General features: G+C 52.6%; 1 protein-coding gene across 1 annotated transcript in view; it reads right to left on the bottom strand.

Moving 5' to 3' along the window:
- Positions 1-19,252, bottom strand: part of CCDC149 (coiled-coil domain containing 149) — a 110,840-nt gene extending 91,588 nt beyond the window's left edge. Inside the window, exons 1-2 of the mRNA XM_030888571.2 lie at positions 19,246-19,252; positions 18,656-18,732 (exon numbers count right to left, since the gene is read on the bottom strand). Of these exons, the coding sequence (XP_030744431.2) occupies positions 18,656-18,732; positions 19,246-19,252 (84 nt within the window). The remainder of the gene's footprint in view (positions 1-18,655; positions 18,733-19,245) is intronic.
- Between the last annotated feature and the right edge of the window lie 1,630 nt (positions 19,253-20,882).

The raw sequence follows: 20,882 nt of genomic DNA, 5'->3' as shown, positions 1-20,882 counted from the left end.
TTCTCCTTCCTGTTGAGGAGTCACGTGAAGACCCTTGCCGGGGCTGAGATGCTTCCACGGCCACTGGATCCACAAGACTTTCCATCCACTGCCTGTGATCTTCCTGCATTTGGCATGATTGCATGGCTGCATGAGTCTGAAGAGGAATATATAGGCTGGTGTTGGACCTATGGGCTAATATCAGACCTATAGACTTGAGTCTGCACTGGGCTGGGATGTTTTCTCAATATACAATTGTTCTTTGATATAAAGTTCTTTCCTATACATTTGTGAACATCCCTGGACTGGTTCTGCTAGTCTCCTCCGACTATCACACCATTTGTCAGTCAGTTTGTCATAGAGTTGTGACTTGTATGTTGCTGTCATGCTCAAAGCTATGCCATTGATATTTCAGATAACAATGGGGTCCCAGAAAGGGAACAGTGTTGCAGCCTTCAGTTTGAATAACAACTACTCCATGTAAGAAAACAAGAGTCCTCACAACTAGTAACACTGTGATAAGTGGAGAAAAGACTGAGGTTGGGAAGAATTTCATCTTGCTTTGATCCACAATCAGTGCTCATGGAAGCGCAGGCGAGAGAGCAAACAGCACACTGCATTGAATAAATCTGCTGCACAAGACCTTTTAAAGTGTTGAGATGCAAGGAGGTTACCTTGAGAAGTTTACTTTGAGGACTAAGATGTGCCTGACCTAAGCTGTGGTTTTCAATTGCTTCATGTGCCCATGAAAGTTAGACATTGAATAAGGAAGACCAAAGAAGAGTCGATGTGTTTGCATTGTGGTGCTAGCGAAGAATATTCAAAGTACTATGGACTGTCCAAAGAACACACAAATCTGTCTTGGAAGACGCACAGCCAGAATGCTCCCTAGAGGCAAGGATGGTGAGACTTCATCTCATGTACTTTAGATATCAGGAGAGACCAGTCCCCGGAGAAGGACATCCTGCTTGGTAAAGCAGAGGGGCAGCACAAAAGAAGAAGGCCCAAGATAAGATGGGTGGACACAGGGGCTGCAATAATGGACTCGTGCATAAGACCGGTTGTGAGGATGGCGCGGGATCAGGCAGCGTTTCCGTTCTGTTGTGTACAGGGCCACTATGAGCTGGAGGCACCTCGATGGCACCTAACAACAACAACAGCCCAGACGCCCTGGGGGGGATCTCTGGTAGCCGAAATGGGGAACCGGCATGGTGAGACAGGCCACCATGATTCTTCTCCATTTCTGAGTTGGAAAGGACAGGTGCTAGAGAACTCAAGCTTCTCAACAGCTCAAGAACTGAACCCACGTGAAATTATTTGGAGACACAGAGGGACCGGCTGGCAGTCCACAAAGCCAACTGGTCAAAGGCCAGGCCAGCTCCCAGGGTCATTCTGGTGGCGTGCATGGGTATAGCCTTTGATGGAGGAGATGTCTTAAACTGGTGCAAACAGGGACTGTGTTTTCCTACATCAGGCCCCAAACCCATCTATGCAGCCTCAGGAAGATAGCAATTGGTGACCCTGGTTGGGGGTGGGCGGGAGGAAGACATGAGGTTTCTCATTATTCTGTACGGTCATCACTGGACGCTGTGATGGCTGCTGCCAGCATGTCCTGTTTCCCATCCCGCCAGACCGGAAGCAAACCACAGAAAGGGAAGGAAAGCCCACTGAAGACCCTCCTCAGGTGGCTGCTCTGCAGAACCAGAGGATGTGACTCCTGGTCAGGGCTGAGGAAGTACCGAGGAGAATGGAGAGACAGGCTCGCTGTGATATTCTGAAGGAGGACGGTGGAAGAAGATGATGGCGGAGGTGGACCCCAGGGACCACCAGTCTCTCTCCAGAGGTAGGTCTGAACCCAAACTCACTGCCTTGCCATCGATTCCGACTCATCAGAACCCTACAGAGCAGAGGGCAACTGCTCCCGAAGGGTTTCCAATGCTGTCATCCTTATGGAAGGAGGCTGGCCCCCCTTTCTCCATTGGGGAAGCTGGTGGGTTCAAACCAGCAGCCTCTCAGCACTACACCACCAGGGCTCCCTAAGGTAGGTCCAGCAGCGGTTAATCATGCACCATCAGGATGTGAGGAGAAGCCCAGAGAAAGAAAGAGCCAAGCAAACACGTACTTCCTGGTGGTAGTGTTAGGTAGTGTGGGAGTTCTACAAGCGTTTGTCCATTTGAGAGGATTAAGAGTGAGGGGGTGGAGTCTCGTCTGTCAATCAGGTCATAGCCAATGAGGCCTCTGTGTGGGCCTGGCCTTCTCCTGAGGATTCTGGGAACTCCTGTCTTCCTCCTTGGAGGCAGCAGACACTTCTCTCTCTCTCTGCTCACTCCCTGAGAGACATTGCAGCTGATAAGACACATGGAACCAAGCTAGTGCCCTGAGCTGGAAGAGCCACATGGAGACCCCTGCCAGCACTGAGATGCTTACAATATCACTGGATCCACAGGACTTCCCACCCACTGGCTTATGATCTTCTTGCATTCTGCATCATTGCATGTGTTTTGTGAGTCTGAAGAGGACTTTATCGATTGGTATCCGACATATGAGCTAATATCGGAGGTATGGACTTGATCTGGCCTGGGCTGGGATGTTTTCTCAATATTCGATTGCTCTGGTATATAAACCTCTTTCTTATACACATATGAGTGTCTATGAATTTGTTTCTCTAGTCTACCCAGACTAACACAGGCAGCAACTCTGTGAACAAGAGAACCCAAACACTGCCTGGGCCTGCACGGGCCTCACAGCCTTGCTGTCTCTAGCCCAGGGCTGCAGCCACCGGATCAATTTCTCTGTTTTCTCCTGGGAGGATGAAGGAGGGGGTAACCAACAATTTCAATACCACCATCCGATGACATCACCGAGGGGGGAATGGGTGGAGGGACGTCAGCCTCCCACCAAAGGCATCACTCACTCACTCCCAGCAGCTAGGATTGTCACTCAGAGGATGAACGCATGCGTGACCTACGCCACGGTCTTCTCAATCGCCCCACGGGCATGCAACAGCTGCACGATGGCAAAGGTTGACAGAATCAATATCTTCGGACGATGACGTTGAAGAAAGATATTGAACATGCCAGCGATGTTCAGGAGGAGAGACAAGCAAACCACGCTTAAAAGAGAAAACACAATCAGAATGTTCTTTCGAAGCAAGGATAGTGACACTTGGGGTCTCTTACTACGGGCACTCCTTCAGGAAGACCAATCGCTAGACAAAGCGCATCATGCTGGTGAAGCAGAGGGCTGTTGGGAAAGCGGGGGATCCTGTCAATGAGATGGGTGGACACAGTCAATCGCCTCAACAAGGGACTCTAACAAAGTCACCATGAGCTGGGGCCAACTGGACAGCAGCTACCAGCCTTGTTTGGGGCAGAGCCCGCTCAGGGGCTTCCAATGACCGCGACGACAGTTCCAGACACTGTACACAGATGAGAGGGGCTTTGGGGCGGCCGCCCGGTGGAGAGGGCTCTGGCTGAAGCCTTGTCTGTAACGGAGCCACTCATACAGGGCAAATCCGTGCCCCTTCCCTGTATTTCCAGTTCTCCTTTCCTCCTTGGACTTCAATCTAATTTCCTTTCTGGACTGTAGGGTAGCCTAACTCACAATAGTTTCTCTGGAGCCCCATCTCAGTCCCGCTGGAATTTTTATAATTTGCATGGCTCAGAGAGGAGCCTTGGTGGTGTGCTGAGTTCAGTAAGTGTCAGGTTTCAAGGTCAGGAGCTTAAAACCACCAGCCGCTCCTCAAGACAAAGACGAAGCTTTTGACTCCTGTGAAGAGTGTCAGTCTCGGGAAGCCCTTGAGCAGTCCTGCCCTGCCCTCTAGGGTCACTATGAGTCAGCATGGACTCGATGGCAGTGGGGTTCATATGTCTCAGTAGCAAGCAGGGTGCTTCCTACAAAAGCATCCAGATAACGAGGAGCCTCGTCCCAAGGAAAGTTTGTGCCTGCGATCGGGTCAGACAACCAGGACACCCGGAGACTTAACACCCACTACCATCAAGCTGGCCCAGAGGGCAGGGTAGAACTTCCCCCTTTGGGTTTCTGAGGCCGTGAATCTTTCCGGGTGCAAGAAGCCTTGTCTTTCTCCCATGGAGTGGCTGGAGTGGTTTCGAACTGCCGACCTTGTGGTTCGCAGCCCGGCATGGAGTCCACTAGGCCACCAGTGCTCTGGGACATATGGTCATGGTCACTGCATTTCCTTTCAGATTCCCCGAAGTCTCCCTCATCTGAATCAGCTTGGGTCTCAAGGCCTTGCCGGCGGAACCTGGGCTTTACTGGACAGTCGTTTTGATGTGGTCTCCCTGGCTTAGGAAGTAGGGCCAACCCCTAGCCCTTGTCTAACACAGACCGTCCAGAGAACTCAGCATTCCCTCGGGTGCTGGCTCCTCAAACGGCTGAGGCAATATTAAAATCCCACTGCAACGCGAACAATTGCAAAACCCTTGGGTGTCTATTCCCAAAGCCTCCTTAGGACAAAGGCCCTTTACGATGATTAGAGAGTACGGAGCTGGGAGCCACCTCCCACCTAACTCCAGGGACCCGCCCAGCTGCAAAGAGCAAGGCTCCTGACGGCCAGCATATCTATCCTCTAACAGCATGTCCCCAGTGCTGGGTCATGAGGCTGGTCTAGGTTGAGAAACGGGTTCCACTATAAGCTTCACTTATAAAATAACAGCCCCACCCCCACCAAAAAAAATAATCCAAAACAAACCAACACCAAGCAAACAAACCAGAACAATGGGCACAGAAAGCTGGAGAAGAAGGACATGTCAGATTGTGCTTCATGCAGGGGAATGAGCATGGTCTCTTTGGGTGGACAGAGGTGCACACTATCTACACCTGCTGGTTGCAGACTGCCATGATGTCGTTAGGTGTCATTGAGGCTCCGGCCCGAAGCGACACCTGCACAATAGAACGAACCATGGCCATAGTCCTGTGCTGTCTTCACCACTGTTCTGATGCCCGAGCCTCCTGTTGCAGCCATGGTGTCAATCCATCCCTTTGAGGGCCTTCCTCTGCTTCGCTGCCCCTCCACTGTACCAAACACAAGGTCCTTCTCCAGGGACCGGTGTCCTGATGCTATGTCCCAAGTATGTAAGACGAAGTCTCTCCGTCCTGGCCTCTCAAGAGCGCCCTAGCCTTACGTCTCCCAATACAGACAAGTTTGTCTTTTTAGCAGTCCATCGTACTTTCGATCTTATTCTGCAGCCCCACAACTCAAACGCATCGATTCTAAGGCACACGGAGCACGTACTTCCTCATTCAACGAGTATTTCCCGGAAGGCATCGAGAGAGGCTGGGCAGGGTTTGGGGCCAGGTGCCGGCGGGAAGGCAGGCTTCCCACGGGAGCTGATGCCAGAACTGAGTTTTGAGAGGTGAGTAGGTGTAAGAGGCAGCCGAATAAAGGCCATTATGTAATGGAAACAATTATCTCCTTCTCTAGCACGGAGGCTCAGCTCAGATTAATTAATGCCTGCTCTGCCCACCCCACTCAGCGGGGTGACAGGGCGCTTGGAAGGCAATGGGCTCTGCTTCTCACCAATGCCCATCCCACCATTAAGAGGGTTCCCACTCCCAGAGATGCCCATCGACTCTGTAGGGCATTTCTGAGGCTGTACATCTTCACAGAAGTGGACGGCCACCTCTCTCGCTCAGAAGGACCGGTGGTCTTGCCCACCAGCCTTGCTGTGAACAGTCCTATGCTTAAGCACTGCACCACTAGGGATTCCTGCTATGCTAATGTCGTCATCGTAGTTGCTAGGTGCCATCGTCAGTCCCTAGGGGACCCTATGCTAATAGGCAAGGCTCACGTGCTTTGGACATGTTGTCAGGAGAGACGAGTCCCTGGAGAAGGACATATCCTGCTTGGAAAAGCAGACGGGCAGCGAGCAAGGCGATGGACCGGCTCCGTGGCTATGACAACGGATTCGAGCATGGGAACAAAGGAGGATGGAGGAGAACGGGGCAGCGTTTCATTCTGTTGGGCACAGGGTTGCTACGAGTGTGGACACAATGGCACCTAACAACAACAACAACAACAACAACATGGACCAAGCAAAGCCTGGGGGCCATCCACTCCTCTCCTTCCTCGCTTCCAGGCCCCGTTTAATTCATCCACAGATCCGATGGGCTCTACCTTCACGGATCCCCCAGTCAGCAAGGTTGCTGATGTTGTGGGGGCTGTGAGGTCCTTCGAGTCAGTGCCGACCCATAGCGGCCTTAAGCCAAACAGACGGCAAATGGAAACACAGCCTGATCCTGTGCCAGCCTCTCCATGCTTCCTTTGTTGTAGCCACGATGTCAGCCCATCTCCTCGAGAGTCTTCCTCTTTTTCGCTGTCCCGCTCCTTGATCAAACAAGATGTCCTTCTCCAGGGACTGGTCTCTCCTGACAACATGTCCAAAGCACGTTGAGATGAAGTCTCGCCATCCTTGCTTCTGAAGAGCATTCTGGCTGTCCTTCCCCCAGGGCCGACGTGTGTGTTCAGCCCGCGGTACTTTCCAGATTGGCTGCCGGCACCACCACTGAAATGCCCTGATTCTCCATGGGTCTTGTTTGATCGATGTCCGACTTTCACATGTATTTTGGGCATGTTGTAGGAGAGACGAGCCCCGAGAGAAGGACGTCACACATGATAAATAACACAGAGGGGCAGGGAAAGAGGAAGGCTCTCGAAGACTGGACGGACACAGTGGCTGCACCAATGGGCTCAAACGGAAGCACAATCGTGAGGAAGGTGCAGGACTGGACAGTGTTTCTTTCTGGTGCACACAGGGTTGCTATGAGTCTGAACCGATGCCAGCAGAGCCTCGAGAATTCGATGCAGTGCCACAGCCACAGGTACACCCATGGGGGCTAGTTAGATAGAGAGACTTCAAAAAGACCATGAAAAATGGCATGAAAAAATCAATGGAATTTTCCCAGGAACCGGTTGAAGACACCTACTCATTGAAAACAGGACACACACACACAAACACAAGTCAGCTAACGTCAGTGGCAACATGCGAATTGAATGAACTCTAAAAACACAGCTGATTTTTTTTTTTTTGGTGGGCGCCATGCATATAGAGTAGATAGCATGAAATACTTTTATTATCCTCTCAGAAATAGATTTCTCTTGAATTGCATTTCCATTATATTTTTAAAGCGGGGCACATACCTCACTCGCCGACATAAATTCGCAGACATTCACACAAGACACCCCGGAGGCAGTTGGCTGGTCCCTGTTGTCTTAAGAAGCCCAGCCCTCCATTTTCATGACTGAGTGGTTTTTATCTCCCCGTTTGCTGTTATCTCCAATAAAGCAAATCATAATTGCTACAAGGAAGATCATAATAATTAAACGACTATCTGACATACTACATTACTATTTGGATGGCTTTACAACTAGATCGTGGCAACAGAGATGCTGGCAGCCAGGAAGCCAGGGGGACCCTGGCACTGTCAAGTGGCCCTCTCGGTCAAACAATGACTCCTGGCCATCTCTGCCCACTGGACTGGGCTGGCTCTCACTTGCAGCTGCAGGGACAAGGCCTGAAGCACCAGAAAGGCTTCACATCTGGCTGTGGGATTCCCATTCAGGAAGGATTCAGAAAACTTGTCCCTTGAGAGGTGTAAACAAGGCTGCTAACCAAAAGGTAAGAGAATTGAGTCTACCCAGAAGGTTCTCAAAAGAAAGGGTTGCCAGTCAGCTTTCAAAAATTCAGCTACTAGAAACAGATTGCCGGAGACACCCAGGTCAATTGGCTTTATATAATCCACAAAGACATCACTTTACCCTCTACTTTGGTGAGTAGCAATTGGGATCTTTTTTAAAAGCTTGGGAGTGACCATCCAAAGCACCGCTAGTGGTCTCGCCCCATCTTGAGCAGAAACAAGTTCAAGACCATCCAAGATACATGGAGACAATGGGTCCAATGCGAGCCTAAGCCGCCATGACTCTGAGACCAGAAGAACTAGATGGTGCCCGACTACCAGGACCCATTGCTCTGAAAGGGGTCGCAATAGAAGGTCCTAGATAGAAGGCGGCAAAGTAGAGGAAGACCCTTGATGAGCTGGCTGGACAGCGTGGCTGCAACAATGGGCTCAGACGTAACAAGAATGGCGAGGCTGGAGCAGCACTGGGCTGTGTTGTGTTCTATGGTTCCTAGGGTCACGATGAGTCAGAACCCACTGGGCAACACCTAACAAGAACGGATGGAGTGGAAGGAAAACGAGGAACAAGGATGAAAACCATAAGATAAAAGGAAGGCTTACTGGTTGGTCAGAGTAGTGGAGGCCCTGAGGCTACGACCCTTAGCCACCCCCAGGGTTCAACACTCAGCCAAACAATAGGCAGGACATTAACGTGGACAGTAACACAGGGGAGGTACTCACTACTCAGAGTCCACGCTCCCCTGGGCTCAAAAGGGAAGACAACGCTCAGAAGGCAGGACCGCTTAGAAAGTGAATGTAAAAAGACGAGAGAGAGAAAACCTACAGAGCGCAGCTCTCTTCTGATGCCCGTGGGGTCTCTCTGAGTCAGCATGGGGCAGCCAGTACTGGTGGGTTTTCAGAGCCGGTTTGCTATCTATGCCTTTATGGCTGGGACCAGCACAGTAGCTCCCTCTTGTCTCCCTCCCTGTCTGGCCCAAACAACACCTTTGATGAGCACACATCAGGTGCCTCAGCTCAAGAAGCTTTCTGACGCTTTCCGGAGACCACAAGCCAGAGTCCTTCAGTAGCTGGCCTCCGCCCGCCTCGCCACCTTCATCTCCAGCTGCTCCCTCTCCCATCCTGGGCTCCTGTTCTCGTGGGGAGCCTGCAGAACAGGGTAGACCGTTCACCCTGCGGGTCTCTGAGGCTGGGCCTCTTTACGACGGGGAAGGCAGCTCCGTGCTCCACCTTCACTCTGAGAAGCTTACGGTTCACCAACTAAGCCAGGCCTGCCTGTAACCAGTTCCGACTCATGGCGGGGCCATCTGTGTCTGAGCAGAAATAGGCAGCATAGGTTGGCGATGGCTGATGTTTTGGAAGCAGATCACCAGGTACTTTCTTCCAAGTGCCTCTGGGCAAAGCAGAACCTCTGCCTTTTGGTTCACAGCTGACTCCATTAGGTGTTTGAGCCAGCCAGGGGCGTCCCACAGGAGGGCAGGCTGCAGATCCAGAGTCTGACTGCTGCAGACTCTTGTTTGAGCTTCTAGAGAACACCATGCTCTGTGGAGTCAACCACAGCTGCTATGTCAGCCTGAAGTGACCCCCAGCCACCCAAACACCCTACCCGCCTGGGCGCCAGACTCTCCTGTCCTCGCCTGCACCCCTTTCTCCGACTACATAATCGCCTGTGTGTCTCTATCGGCGGAGTTCGCCTCTGTAATGCGTAAGTCACATTTCGGCCATTTCAAGTGGGGGGCTCGCGATGAAACAAAACAACCCGTCCTCCGAGATGACGCTTGGGGGTTGTTTTGTTTCAATGTTCCGTCTTTCTCAGCCTCTCCAAGGCGGTGCCTCTCCAGGACGACTTCAGACAGGCAGACTTTGATTCTTTGGCGGCCTCGGGGGATGTGCTGGAACTCAAGTGAAGTGAGATTTCAGGTAATTGGAAGAGTTGATAATGTGAACGAGAGTAGCTGGGGGCGACGTGAAATTCTCTGCCAGTCTTGGTTAACTGGAGTTCTGCTTAGCACAGGTCTGGCTGAATATCTATTTCTATCCCTCCCCTCCTGGTATTCCCCTCCCGCTCCACCCCCACCCGTCCTCCCTTCTCCCTGGCTTCCCAGTGTCCCCTCTCCGAGTGTGCCTTTTGGTCCTTCTCGGGCTGATGAAGAGGAAGAAATGAAAGGGTGAAAACAGAATAAAGGGTTTCCTTCCATCGGGGCGCCCATGGACCAGAACGCCCTCTCACCTCTCGGGGGAGGAAGATAGCCTGTGGTTTTAAACATCACTACCTATCGGGAGGGTGGAAGCTCTCTTGCCCATGCTGGGCTGGTCCAACCTTGCTGGAGATCTAGAGGCTGCTGGGAGGTTGGGCGGCGGGGGAGGGCGATTCTGTCTTGTTTCGGGCACCGTGTGTGTGCACAGGATGGGCCACTAAAATCAGCCGGCATCTGAGGCCTGCCTTTGCCAGCCAGGCTGCTGGGGCTTGGGAGATGCTGGGTGTGGTCTGTGTCCCCAGCCTTCACAGAAGTGCGACACTTCACCTGGGGCACAGAATGGCAGGTCTACCTCTGATTTCAAGATCTGATAACAATGTGAATCTTTTATAAAGGACCCCTGCTTTTGTTCTGTTGTGTGAGCTAGGCTGCCGTCAACAGCCAACAGAGAGTACACACACAATCCAATCAGATCCACTTCGGAAGCTATCAGACCGCTGTGGCTCATCTACCCCTGGTCTCCAAGAGAAAGCCAAAAAAGACCCTGAAACTCCTATAGTGTCCCCCACCCCCCTCCAGCAGATCTCTCAGTTCTTAACTTCTCATGCCCACCCCGGTCCCCCTGGGGTGGGGGTGGGCCTGCTCCGGGGACAGTTGGTTTAAGTCCACGCAGAGGCACCTCGGAAGAAATGCCTGGTGATTCTACCATAAAAGGCAAGTAACCCAGGTATTGCACAATGTCTGCAAACCAAAAAGCCCCTCCCTGCACTTGCTTCCTCAGCACGCTGGGCAAAGTTGTTTGTGTGAGCTTCTTATTCATATGGGCGGGTTGTTTGCCCCAAAACCCACTCCAACCCCCCTAATCAGAGTTGGTGCAAGGGGCTGGTTACTGAGTGCATTTAAGTGGATTGTTCCTGTAATGAAAGGGGACCCAGCAGGCAGAGACAGAGCCCCCTTCGTAGGCACCCCGTGGTACCTAGGATTTTGATAGAAGAAGGTGCAACCCCTGTGCACAGCGTGAGTCTCCCCTGCGCTTGGCTGCGGTAGCCTCTTCTCTATAGGAGCCATGAATGACCAGCATCAGCACCAATGACACGAGTGGCCATCTTCTCAGAGCCTAGGCGGTGTCCACAGCGGACTTGGTGTTTCACTTCCCTGAGCCACTTAATCCTCTTCCCAAGGTGGGTACTGCAACCCTCTGGTAGAGAGCAGGAAACCGCGGCTCCTGGAAGTTAAAACACTTCTCCATGAGCATGCGGCTTCTCCGTGCTCCTGTCCCTTCCCCTTTCTCCTGGCAAGAGTGCCCTAAGGATTCTCCAGGGCAGTGCATGTGAAACAGAACAAAACAAAATACCAAGCTACAAACACACACACAGTCATCGCCATGTGTTCATTCGGACTCTCAGAGACCCTTCATGGCAGGGTAGAGCAGCCCCAGGGGGTTTCTGAGGCTGTAAACCTTGGTAGTCAAAAAACCTCCTCTTTCTCCCAAGGCGCAGCTGAAGGATTCGAACTGCCAAGCTTGCAGTTAGCAGTTCAACACCTAACTTGCTACCCCCAGGGCTCCTGATCCACTCTAAAGGTATCAGTGATTAATGATCACAGTAATAAAGGGAACTGTGTCTGCCCCATGCCAGGAGAGAGAACCATCTCTGTGCTGTACTCGTGAGCAGACTCCGGCCTTGCCTGTCTGAATAACATTATCTCCCTGCTGGGATGGGCAGTCCCACAAGAGGGCTGAGGTGCTTAAGTCAGACATGCAACTCAAGATGAGCGTGCAGTATTTGTAGCATCAGGTCCTTGGCTCCATCCCCCCTGGCCCTTGAGTCAGGTGCAGATACGCCACGGCTCCCACAGGCAGTCATCTGTGGAGCAGAGAGCTCGCGATCAGCCATGCAAATCCATCACCTTTTTAATTATCCAAGCAAACAGAGCTCTTACTGCCATCTGCCAAGATTTCAAACGATCGTGATCCACACGGCTCCCCCAGTGGGTCTCTCTGGAAGAGAACCTAGAAGTCTTCCCTAAAGGCCCACTTGGCCCCGAGCTCCCGCTCACAGGATGGAGGTCTCTCCAGCTGAGCCTGCTGCTGCGGGCTGCTTCTCCTCCGTCTGTGCTGGCTCCTCTTTTACTCAGCAAGGCTAATTTGCTTCTGCCCTTCGTCTTCCCTGCTCTTATTTTCTCTCCACCGGCTCTCGGCAGGACTGAGGAGTGAAATTGCCCTTTGCACAAACTGTTGGCCTCACAGGCCTTCCTGGTCGGAGGGAGAGAGACTGGCGGAACCCTGGAGACTTAGGCCTTTGCCATCCTTTGGGTCTGGAACTGAACTCCCCCAGTGGGTCAAGTTCAAGCCAAACAATAAACTAAACCAAACCCACTGCTGTCCTCATTGAGTTGATTCTGATCACAGCGACTCTGGTGAGAGTTTCGGAGGCTGTAAATCCTCACCGGAGCAGCCAGCCTCATCTGCTGTTGGGTTTGAACCACTAGACCGGTGGTTCTCAGGTTCTTCCTAATGCCACGACCCTTTCACAGTTCCTCATGTTGGGGTGACCCCCCAACCATAACATTTTTTTTGTTGCTACTTCTTAACTGTCATTTTGCTACTGTTATGACCCCAGTGAAAGGCTCGTTCAACCCCCAAAGGGGTCACGACCCACAGGTTGAGAACCGCTGCACTAGACAAGTCGCCAAGGGAAACAACAGCCACAGCGAGCTACGCACTCATTGGACTGAACAACCACTTAAGATCACAAGGCAGCTTCAGCCCAGGGCACCGCAGTTCTGAAGGGTGAGGCACAGGAAACTAAGGGCAGAAGAGGGGGATAAGGGATGGAACCCCCAGGGGGATTGCAATGGAGATGAAACAAACGGATGAACTGACCAGCTGCTCTGTCAACCTCCACCCACTTCACCAGACCGAGCTCAACGCCGTCTCCGGATTCGCGCAGACCACAGCAAGGTTGTGTGGGTACTCGTGTGCTGGGACCAGGGTGCCTATGCCATCCCGGGGAAGGAATGAGCAGTGTTTACAGAGAAACCATGGGATTGTGGGTGTGTTTAAGGGGATGACAGCGCCCAGTTCTGCATCTCGGATGGGTAAGTCTATAAATGGCATGGTGGCATTGGCAAAATGCTTGTGTGGGTGACCAGAGAGAATTGACTGACTTTGGGGAAAGTGAGCAAGGTCCTCATCTGGCGACAGATCCCCCAAGGACCAGAAGCCTTAAAATTAGACAACACTGAGCTTGCTTTCCTTGATGGTCAGTTTGTCCATCACCACCGCCTTCATCCTCACCCCGGGTTGGACAGGCCCTGGTAAAATGATAGCATGAGCTTGTCCAATTTGCTGCCAGAAGACTGAACTTGTACCAACAGCACTAAAACCCTCCTGGGGAGAAGTCCACGAGCTGAGGCTGCCGATATCACAGTGTGCGCCCTTTTCTACTGCTGAAAGACAACCCAATGACAGTCAGAACCACTATAGATAGTAGCGGAAAGAATGGATTGCTAAACACATGACCAGGCTGACCGTTTGAAAAAGAGAGGACGTTCTGAAGGCGGGGATCTAAGAAGACTTGGAGGACAATGGATGCCCCGGGGCTCAGATGGGCCTGGATGCCAACCCCCTGCCCTGTCATTTTCAGTTGGGTGGTCTTGAGCGCAGCAACCCATCTCTTGCTGAACCTAGCACCTTGGTCTGCAAAATGCGGCAGGGGGGGGCCGCATTAAAGGAACTACTTCATAGAGCTGGTGGAAGGATTAAATGAGATCATGAAAGCAAGGTGTCGCCCAGTACCTGGCATGTAGTTTGCATTTATGCCGTCACCATGGCCAAACCATGGGCATCCAGGGAGTTTGGCATCCTGTAGGGCAGGGTTTGTTACTGACATCAGAAAGGACCCGAGTGGATGCTGAGGGCAGAAGATGCAAACACCATGTAGACAGCGAGCTCTATGTCCGGGCATTTAAATGAAAGAAAGGGTGCCTTCTCACCCCATAACTCGAGGCACGCGCTTCCTGAAAATGAGTACATCAGTGTAGCAGAACGAAGGACTCCCTTCTTCCCTCAATCGTTCCTTCATTCAGCGGATGAGGCTGGTGAGCGGGAAAACACAAAACCTGAAAAGGCCCGGATTTCCATCCCAGCATGTTCCCCGAGGCTCACTGGTCATCCCTCCGCCGTATTGACCGAGGCTGTACAGCGGCGCCATCTCCGCCTGCGTCCCACGGCTGTTGCGAGGAGGAAATGGAATTGCATATGCAAAGCAGCCGGGCTCAGGGCCCGGCACATAAAAAGCGTCCCATCAAACGTGTGCCGGAAATTAATCCTCCATGAGTTAAATGCCTCACGCAATACCTGGCCCACAGCATGGGCGCTCTGAGTGGAAACTTAATGTAGCTTTACTGCCGCTCATAGCACTAATGTCACAGCGACAGGCCGCAGCCCTACAGGACAGGGTAGAATGGCGCCATGGGGTGTCCCAGGTGGCAGCCTGTGTTGGGAACAGGACGCCGTGTCCTCTCTCCTCTAGAGCCCTGGTCAGTTACGCTGAGATGGACTCCACTCGACGGCACACAACGGTCACAACCACAGTCGTGACGGTACGAGCCATCGGAGCGATCACACGAGGGTCATTGTTGTTGGTTGCCTTCGAGCCAGCAGCTCCCATCCTTGGGGACCCCGTGTATAATGGTATGAAGCATGAGCATGCCGGCCCACCCTCACAACCATGGGTGTGTTGGAGCCCCTTGCTGTGACCAGAGCATTGATGTATCTCAGACAGTCATTGACCCATACTGACCCAGTGTACAACAGAACAGAAGACTGCCTGCTCCCTTGTCACCAGCCTCCCTATTGTTATGTTTGAGCCCACCCCTGTGGCCATCCCTCTCGTGGACGGCCTTCCTTTTCATCGCTGACCCTCATCACACAACTAGCCTATCTGAGAAGGGGGGGTGGCAAAGAAACCCCCAAACTCACTGCCACTGAGGCAGTTCCAACTCCTCGCGACCCTATAGGGCAGGGTGGAACTGCCCCTGAGGGTTTCCAACACTGTGACTCTTTCACTCGTAGAGAGCCTCCTCTTCCTCCCTTGGAGCAGCTAGTGGCTTTGAACTGCTGACCTTGCAGTTAGTAGCCCAACACGTAACCACCCCAACACCACGGGGGTTCCTCAATAGTGGGGAGTGATGCAGTAGCTCTGAAGCTTAAAAGCCAACAGATGTTGACTTCTGATAGCGTGGAGTCCGAGGTAGTCGTTCTACACGTGATGGGGAGGGTGGTCAATGCAGCAGCACTGAAAGGGTTCACTACTTACTGCTGAGTACGAAAAAGACCCAGTTATCAACCCAACACACAGAGGCAGAATCGCAGGAACCTTGGGAATCTCGGGGCAGGGAGAGGGGAACATGTTGAGTCTGGAAGGGGATGTGAAGCTAGCAGGGAGCAGCGAATGCCCTACAGTTTGATCTGGGCGGCAGCTACCCTGGGCTGCCTTTATTTGAAATGTGCTGACCTCTCCACTTGGCATGTGTGCATTCACTGGATGTACATTCACCTGGATACAAAGGAAAATGTAAAACAGCCACACACGAGGAAACTTGTTTTTTATAAACATGGACACAGGAAAAGAGCTGAAAGGCTGCCCATTAAAAGGTTAACAGCAGTCAGCTCTGCACGGTGGGATACAGATCTGGGGGGGGGGGTCCCTTTTCAAGTTATGGGCATTTTCTGAAGAAAGGGGCCAGAGTGAAGGTAGAGGACTCACCTATTGACAGGTACAATCCACTGCCGCCTTCCTCATGATCATAGCTGGGTTCACACCTTCAGCCTACCCTTTCCCTCTGCAAACGTCCCCCATTCACTATCAGGCCATAGGCTGCCTAGGACTGGCCTGTGGTGGTGGGTGTGGTGGGCGAGGGTGGGGCAGTGGAGGAAGGCTGGTTCATGCCCTCACTTCCATGGTGCTTCTGCTGGGACCAGCTTGGGCCACGGTGGACAACTGCCGTCAGGTGTCCTGACTGTCCCTCCAGGATATGGTCACCTATCTAGGGTTCCTTATGCCACATCTGCTCCATTTCTAGACTGTGCCCAAGTCTGGGAAGGAATCTAGAAGTCCAAGCCTGGACGTGTCTTGATCAGCTCAAGTTGTGGTTGGATCTAGGTCAGCGGTGACATCTCTGGTGCCACCAGCCATCTGCTGCCCCAACATGAGTGTGGCTCGGGTCAAAACCCAACGTTCCCAGTACAGCTGACCCGAAGTTCAGTGATGTAGCGCTACACACTCGCTTCTTATTCGGTGAACAGAAAGAGGGCTCAACCACTCAAGAGCACCTGTCTCTCTATGGATACCATGAGGATTCTACCGCCTGCCCAATGACAGCGGTCATCTAGTGGCACAATTCTCACTTTCCATGTAGGAAACCCAGGTGAGTCCCCACCGGTCCACCAGTCAGAGGTGGCTTGCAGGTTGCTCTCATGCTGATCTGGTTTCAGTAGAGCTTCCAGGCTCAGACAGAAGAGGAAGAATAATCTGGCAGTGCGCTTTCAAAAAACCAACCAATAAAAGTAGCGGTCAGATCTGCTACAAACCACGGGCACAGTGCAGGCCTGAGCGCAGTTCAGCCATCGTGCATAAGGCAGCCATGAGGCAGGCGGACTGATTCCCTACCAGCTAGCCAGGGAGCCCTGGTGACCTAGTGTGTTGGGCGGCTGACGGCAAGGCCGGCAGTTCGAAACCACCAGCCACTCTGGGAGAAAGATGAGGCTTTTACTCCCCTTAAGATTCACAGTCTCGGAAACCCACAGGGGCAGTTCCATAGAGTCGTGATGAATGGTTGCCAGGATTAAAGAAAGGAATTAGGAAGGTGTCAAAAAGGAAAAAGATGAAGACGAAGATGGGACTGTCTAAACGCCAAAGATGTGATGCCCTATTGGATTCCGCCGAGTGCCTAGGAGTTTCCGCAGGCTTAACTATCAGACAAAAGGAGACTGCGAGTTGTTGTTTTGTCAGGATTATCCAGGATGGTAAGATTTCCAGCAGAGCCAAAGAAGCGCGCTAATTTCCTTTGCACGGGAGTCGGCTGTGGGTGACAAATAACCCTTGGAGCCAGCCGAAAGTCCAGTCAGGAGAGGAGCGAAAGCCCAGCAAACATTCTGACACACCGTGACCCAGGCTGGGATCCAGTCACAGAAAGCAGCGCTTTATAACCAAGTGAGCTCCCCGCCACAGCGTCTGCCCGTTTTCCTCGAGCCATAAACCTGATGCAATAAAACGCCCGTGTGGAAGAAAGAAGGAAGAAGGGAGAAGGGAGATGCCTCGCGGTCCATGAATCTCCTCGATTGTATTGAGAGGCGATGTGACGGACTGCCTGGAGAAGATCCCGATCTATATGTGGAAAGTCGGAAGGCCGCGGGAGAAAAATGGAGAGGAGGTGACCTGGGGAGAGAAATGGATGAGACTGTTGTGCAGATGAAGACAAAGGTATGGAGGGAAGCGATGTCCTGGTTTTACACCCGCAGCGTTTCAAGTCAAGTATTCACACGGTCCCCTTCTCGATGCACTCACTGCATGTAACTATGTCCAGGCCTTTGCACCAGGTGCATGGGGAGACTCAAAACGGAGGTGCCCGCTCCTGCTCCAGGGTAACTAACTCCAGGCTGGAAGCAAGGCTCCTGGGAAGTAACTCTGAAGGGAGGTGGTAGGGGGCAGCTTGGGATCTCTGAGAAAAGAAATCTTTCCATTTCGGGCTACACGAAGGCCCCACGTGTGGAAGCCCTGTGAGAGAGATCTTGGATGGGTTCCATTAACTTGAAGCACAGGAGGCAGGACATGGAGAAATAGAAAACCCGTCTGCAAAGGTGGGTCTAGAGACAGTAAGAAGGGCTTTGGGTGACAATAAGTTTAGGCCGAAGCATGAGACAATGGGGATGAGAGCTAGGTTTTGTGTCCCCTTGGCTGGGCCAGGATTCCCAGTCTGCAGCTGAGGTCTCCCCCACGAAGTGATCAGATATAATGGAATCAATTCCATGATGGGAAAATTTGGGTGGAGGGCAACCCCTTCTCTCAATGACAGCCCCAGCGATGTTTCCTCGCGGGTATGTGGCCTACTTAACACAGAAATAGATGCTGTGGGGAGTTGCTGTGCTTCGCATCTGCTTGTATGACTTCTAGTTCTTTTGGACTTGAGCTAACAGGTGTGCCACATTGCCTGCCGACCCTGGGAGTCAACAGTGACCTGCTTTTGGTTTGGGGGCCCCTGAGTCTAAGTCAGAATTGTAGAGGCACCCTGGGTGGTGACAGTAAGAATGGGGGCAACAGTGGGAAGAATGTAAGCAGCGTGACCAGGTGGTACATGTAGAAATGGATGGAGGATGGGTGTATGTTCTGCTGCAGACTGTTGGACTAAAATGAAAATGAAAGGAAAGGGTGGCTTAGAAGACTCAGCCACGAAGCAGAATGCGGTCCCCAGGGGACAAATCTTGGAGATGGATGCTGTGCCATGCACGTCAGAAATGAAAAGACAGACGTTGTCAGGTAGCCCTTTCGATGTGCTGAGCCAACACGGAGCAAGCGGCAGTCCCCAGTGGGCCCAGGGGTGTGCGGGAGGGGAAAGGGTGCCCGGAGCTTATGTGAGCGGTGGAGGACAGATTTGGAGAAGGGTATCCAGAGAGGAGAAGGGATGCACAGGACAACAAAGAATGCAATCCAAGGAGCTGAAAGGTGCCGTGTAAATTGTTGAGATGGCATATGTTTTGTTATGTATATTTTCACCACAGGAAACTTTTTTTTGAAAGAAAGGCGCTTATTCAAAACACTCACAAATGAGGAAAGTGGGGTGGTCAGCAGGCAGCTTTGGAGACCAGGGAAACGTCTGAAGAGGGAGGGGCAGTACCACTCTGGAAGACGGGATGGGCTGGCAGAACGAAGAGCTCAAAGTCAGGAGGTGAATGATAAGGGCGATCCGATCTGCAGAGGAGCGGGGAGATGGAGGCTGCCTAGGGAGAGAGTGGGCAGCCTGCAAACACCCTGGAAGTTGCTGGGGACGAGGAAAGGGGACTGACTGACCTCGGGGCCCACGAACCAGACTGGAGTAAATTGAAAAGCAAATTGGAGCAGGCTAGAGGAAAGGAAGCCCCCATCCTTGCCATCTCTAATACTGCTTTGGTCCTGGGGTCTGCAGACAGCCCAACAAGCAGGTCTTGTCAATCTGCACCCATCAGTGTGAATGTCCAATGGCATTGAGTTGACAGCCGGCAGCTGACACGTCGTGGTCTGCCTCTGCAGAAGCACGGCCAAGGCCCTGGGGACCTGCAGAAGGAATTTCCCAAAGCCAGGCAAGGAGGAGGAATAACCCCTCTCCAAAAGCATCACAGTGCTCTGCGAAGAGTCCGGGGCTTTAAGACACACACTCGCCATCTCACGTTACCCTCTTTGTAACTGAGGGGAGAGGCAGGTCCAGTTCCAGTGGGGTGTCCGGGGAAAGCAAGGTTGGGGACCATTTGCCCAAGAGGACACATGAACTTCTGAGAGGCAGAGCTCAATGACTTACATAACCCACTGCAGCTGGAACCAGGACACTGGCCAGGCCACCGGACACATGTGGGAGCAGGTGGATGCTCATCCCAAGCTCTGTCAGGACCCCCGTGGGTCTGGGGAGAGGTTGGGAAGGGGCGTCTCCAGAAGAGTAGAGCTGGCTTCCACTAGGATGGGGAGAGGGGCGCAGGGGGCAGCAAATGAACTAACCATCATTCCTTCCTCTGTCCTTCTTTCCCTCTGTCTCCGGCCCCCCCTCTTTCATTTCTCCCTTCCATCTTTTCTATACAATTAACTGAGCACCCAAAGTCTCTCTCCCTCCCTCCCTCCCTCCCTTCCTTCCTTCCTTCTCCCACTTCTCCTTTCCCATCTACCCTCCCTCCCTCTCTTTCACAAGTACCTATTAAGTATTACATGCCTGGCATGGTGCAAGGCGTACATGACCAGCCACCCTCTCAGGGTCCTCCATCCTCAGGTGCCCGTCACCCTGTCCTGTTACACAACCGACAGTCCCCCAAACCATCTGTTCAACCTCAATAGGCCATCCTCTCCCCCAGCCTCTCAAGGCCCGAGGGAGATAGCAAACCTAAGATGAGGCGCTATGTCCCAGCTGGTGTGGCCCCCAGCACTCTATCAACAGGAAGCGGGGGCTAACAGACAGCCCCTGATGCCCCACTCTGAGTCACCAGCTGGAGACCAGAAGATCTGAACTTCCCCAATAAGGTCAGCATGTTGCCACCTCTGACCCTGTCTTATGTATGTCTACAACACCATCCTGTTTGTCTCCACGGCTGACATCCGGCCCGCCCCTCCCTGGTCCACAGGCCAGAGCCATCAGGAACCTTCCTCAAGCCCCTGCTCCCAATGAATTTCTCCCTGACCTACAGGGCCCTTGTTACTATGTGTGCCATATTAACAATGGGGGTCTTAGCCCAACTCTGGATCATCCCAAGACGGTGAACTCCTTGTGGGCAGCTGTCCCATGGACAACACTTTGCACACAGTAGGTGCACACCAAGTGCCCTGCCAGGCACCATGCCACACTTAAACATCAGCAGCCTGTTGTTGGCACCCACTGAAGGAGCCCAGAAAGCACAGTGAGTAGGTGCTTGGCTGCTACCTGAGAGGTCAGCAGTTCAAACCCACCAGTTGCTCCAGAGGACAAAGATGAGGCAGTCTGCTTCCATAAAGATTATAACCTTGGAAATCCTCTGCAGCAGTTCTACTCCGCCCTGCAGAGTCGAAGGAACAGCAGAGGTTTGGCTTGGGTTTGGTCACGTCAACCCGCCACACACACGTCAGTAAATTCATCTTGACATCGCTGACTTCCATTGATAAAGCGCTATCAAGAGAGACACAGCCACGAGGCCCTTCAAGTGCGCCAGAACTAGATCACTGTAGACACTCCACCAGTGCCTTTCGTCACGTCCTGCTCCTCTCAGGCCACAGCCAGGAGCCCCCTCATGCCAGAATCCCGGTATCCTGCCCTAACCCACAAGAGAGCTCACTAACT

The sequence above is a fragment of the Echinops telfairi genome, unplaced genomic scaffold (assembly GCF_000313985.2).
Source record: "Echinops telfairi isolate 266 unplaced genomic scaffold, ASM31398v2 ScPeMD7_7468;HRSCAF=8506_0, whole genome shotgun sequence".
Classification (NCBI taxonomy): Eukaryota; Metazoa; Chordata; class Mammalia; order Afrosoricida; family Tenrecidae; genus Echinops; species Echinops telfairi.
Note: the sequence above shows the minus strand (reverse complement) of the source record. Positions and strands in the feature narration are given on the sequence as shown.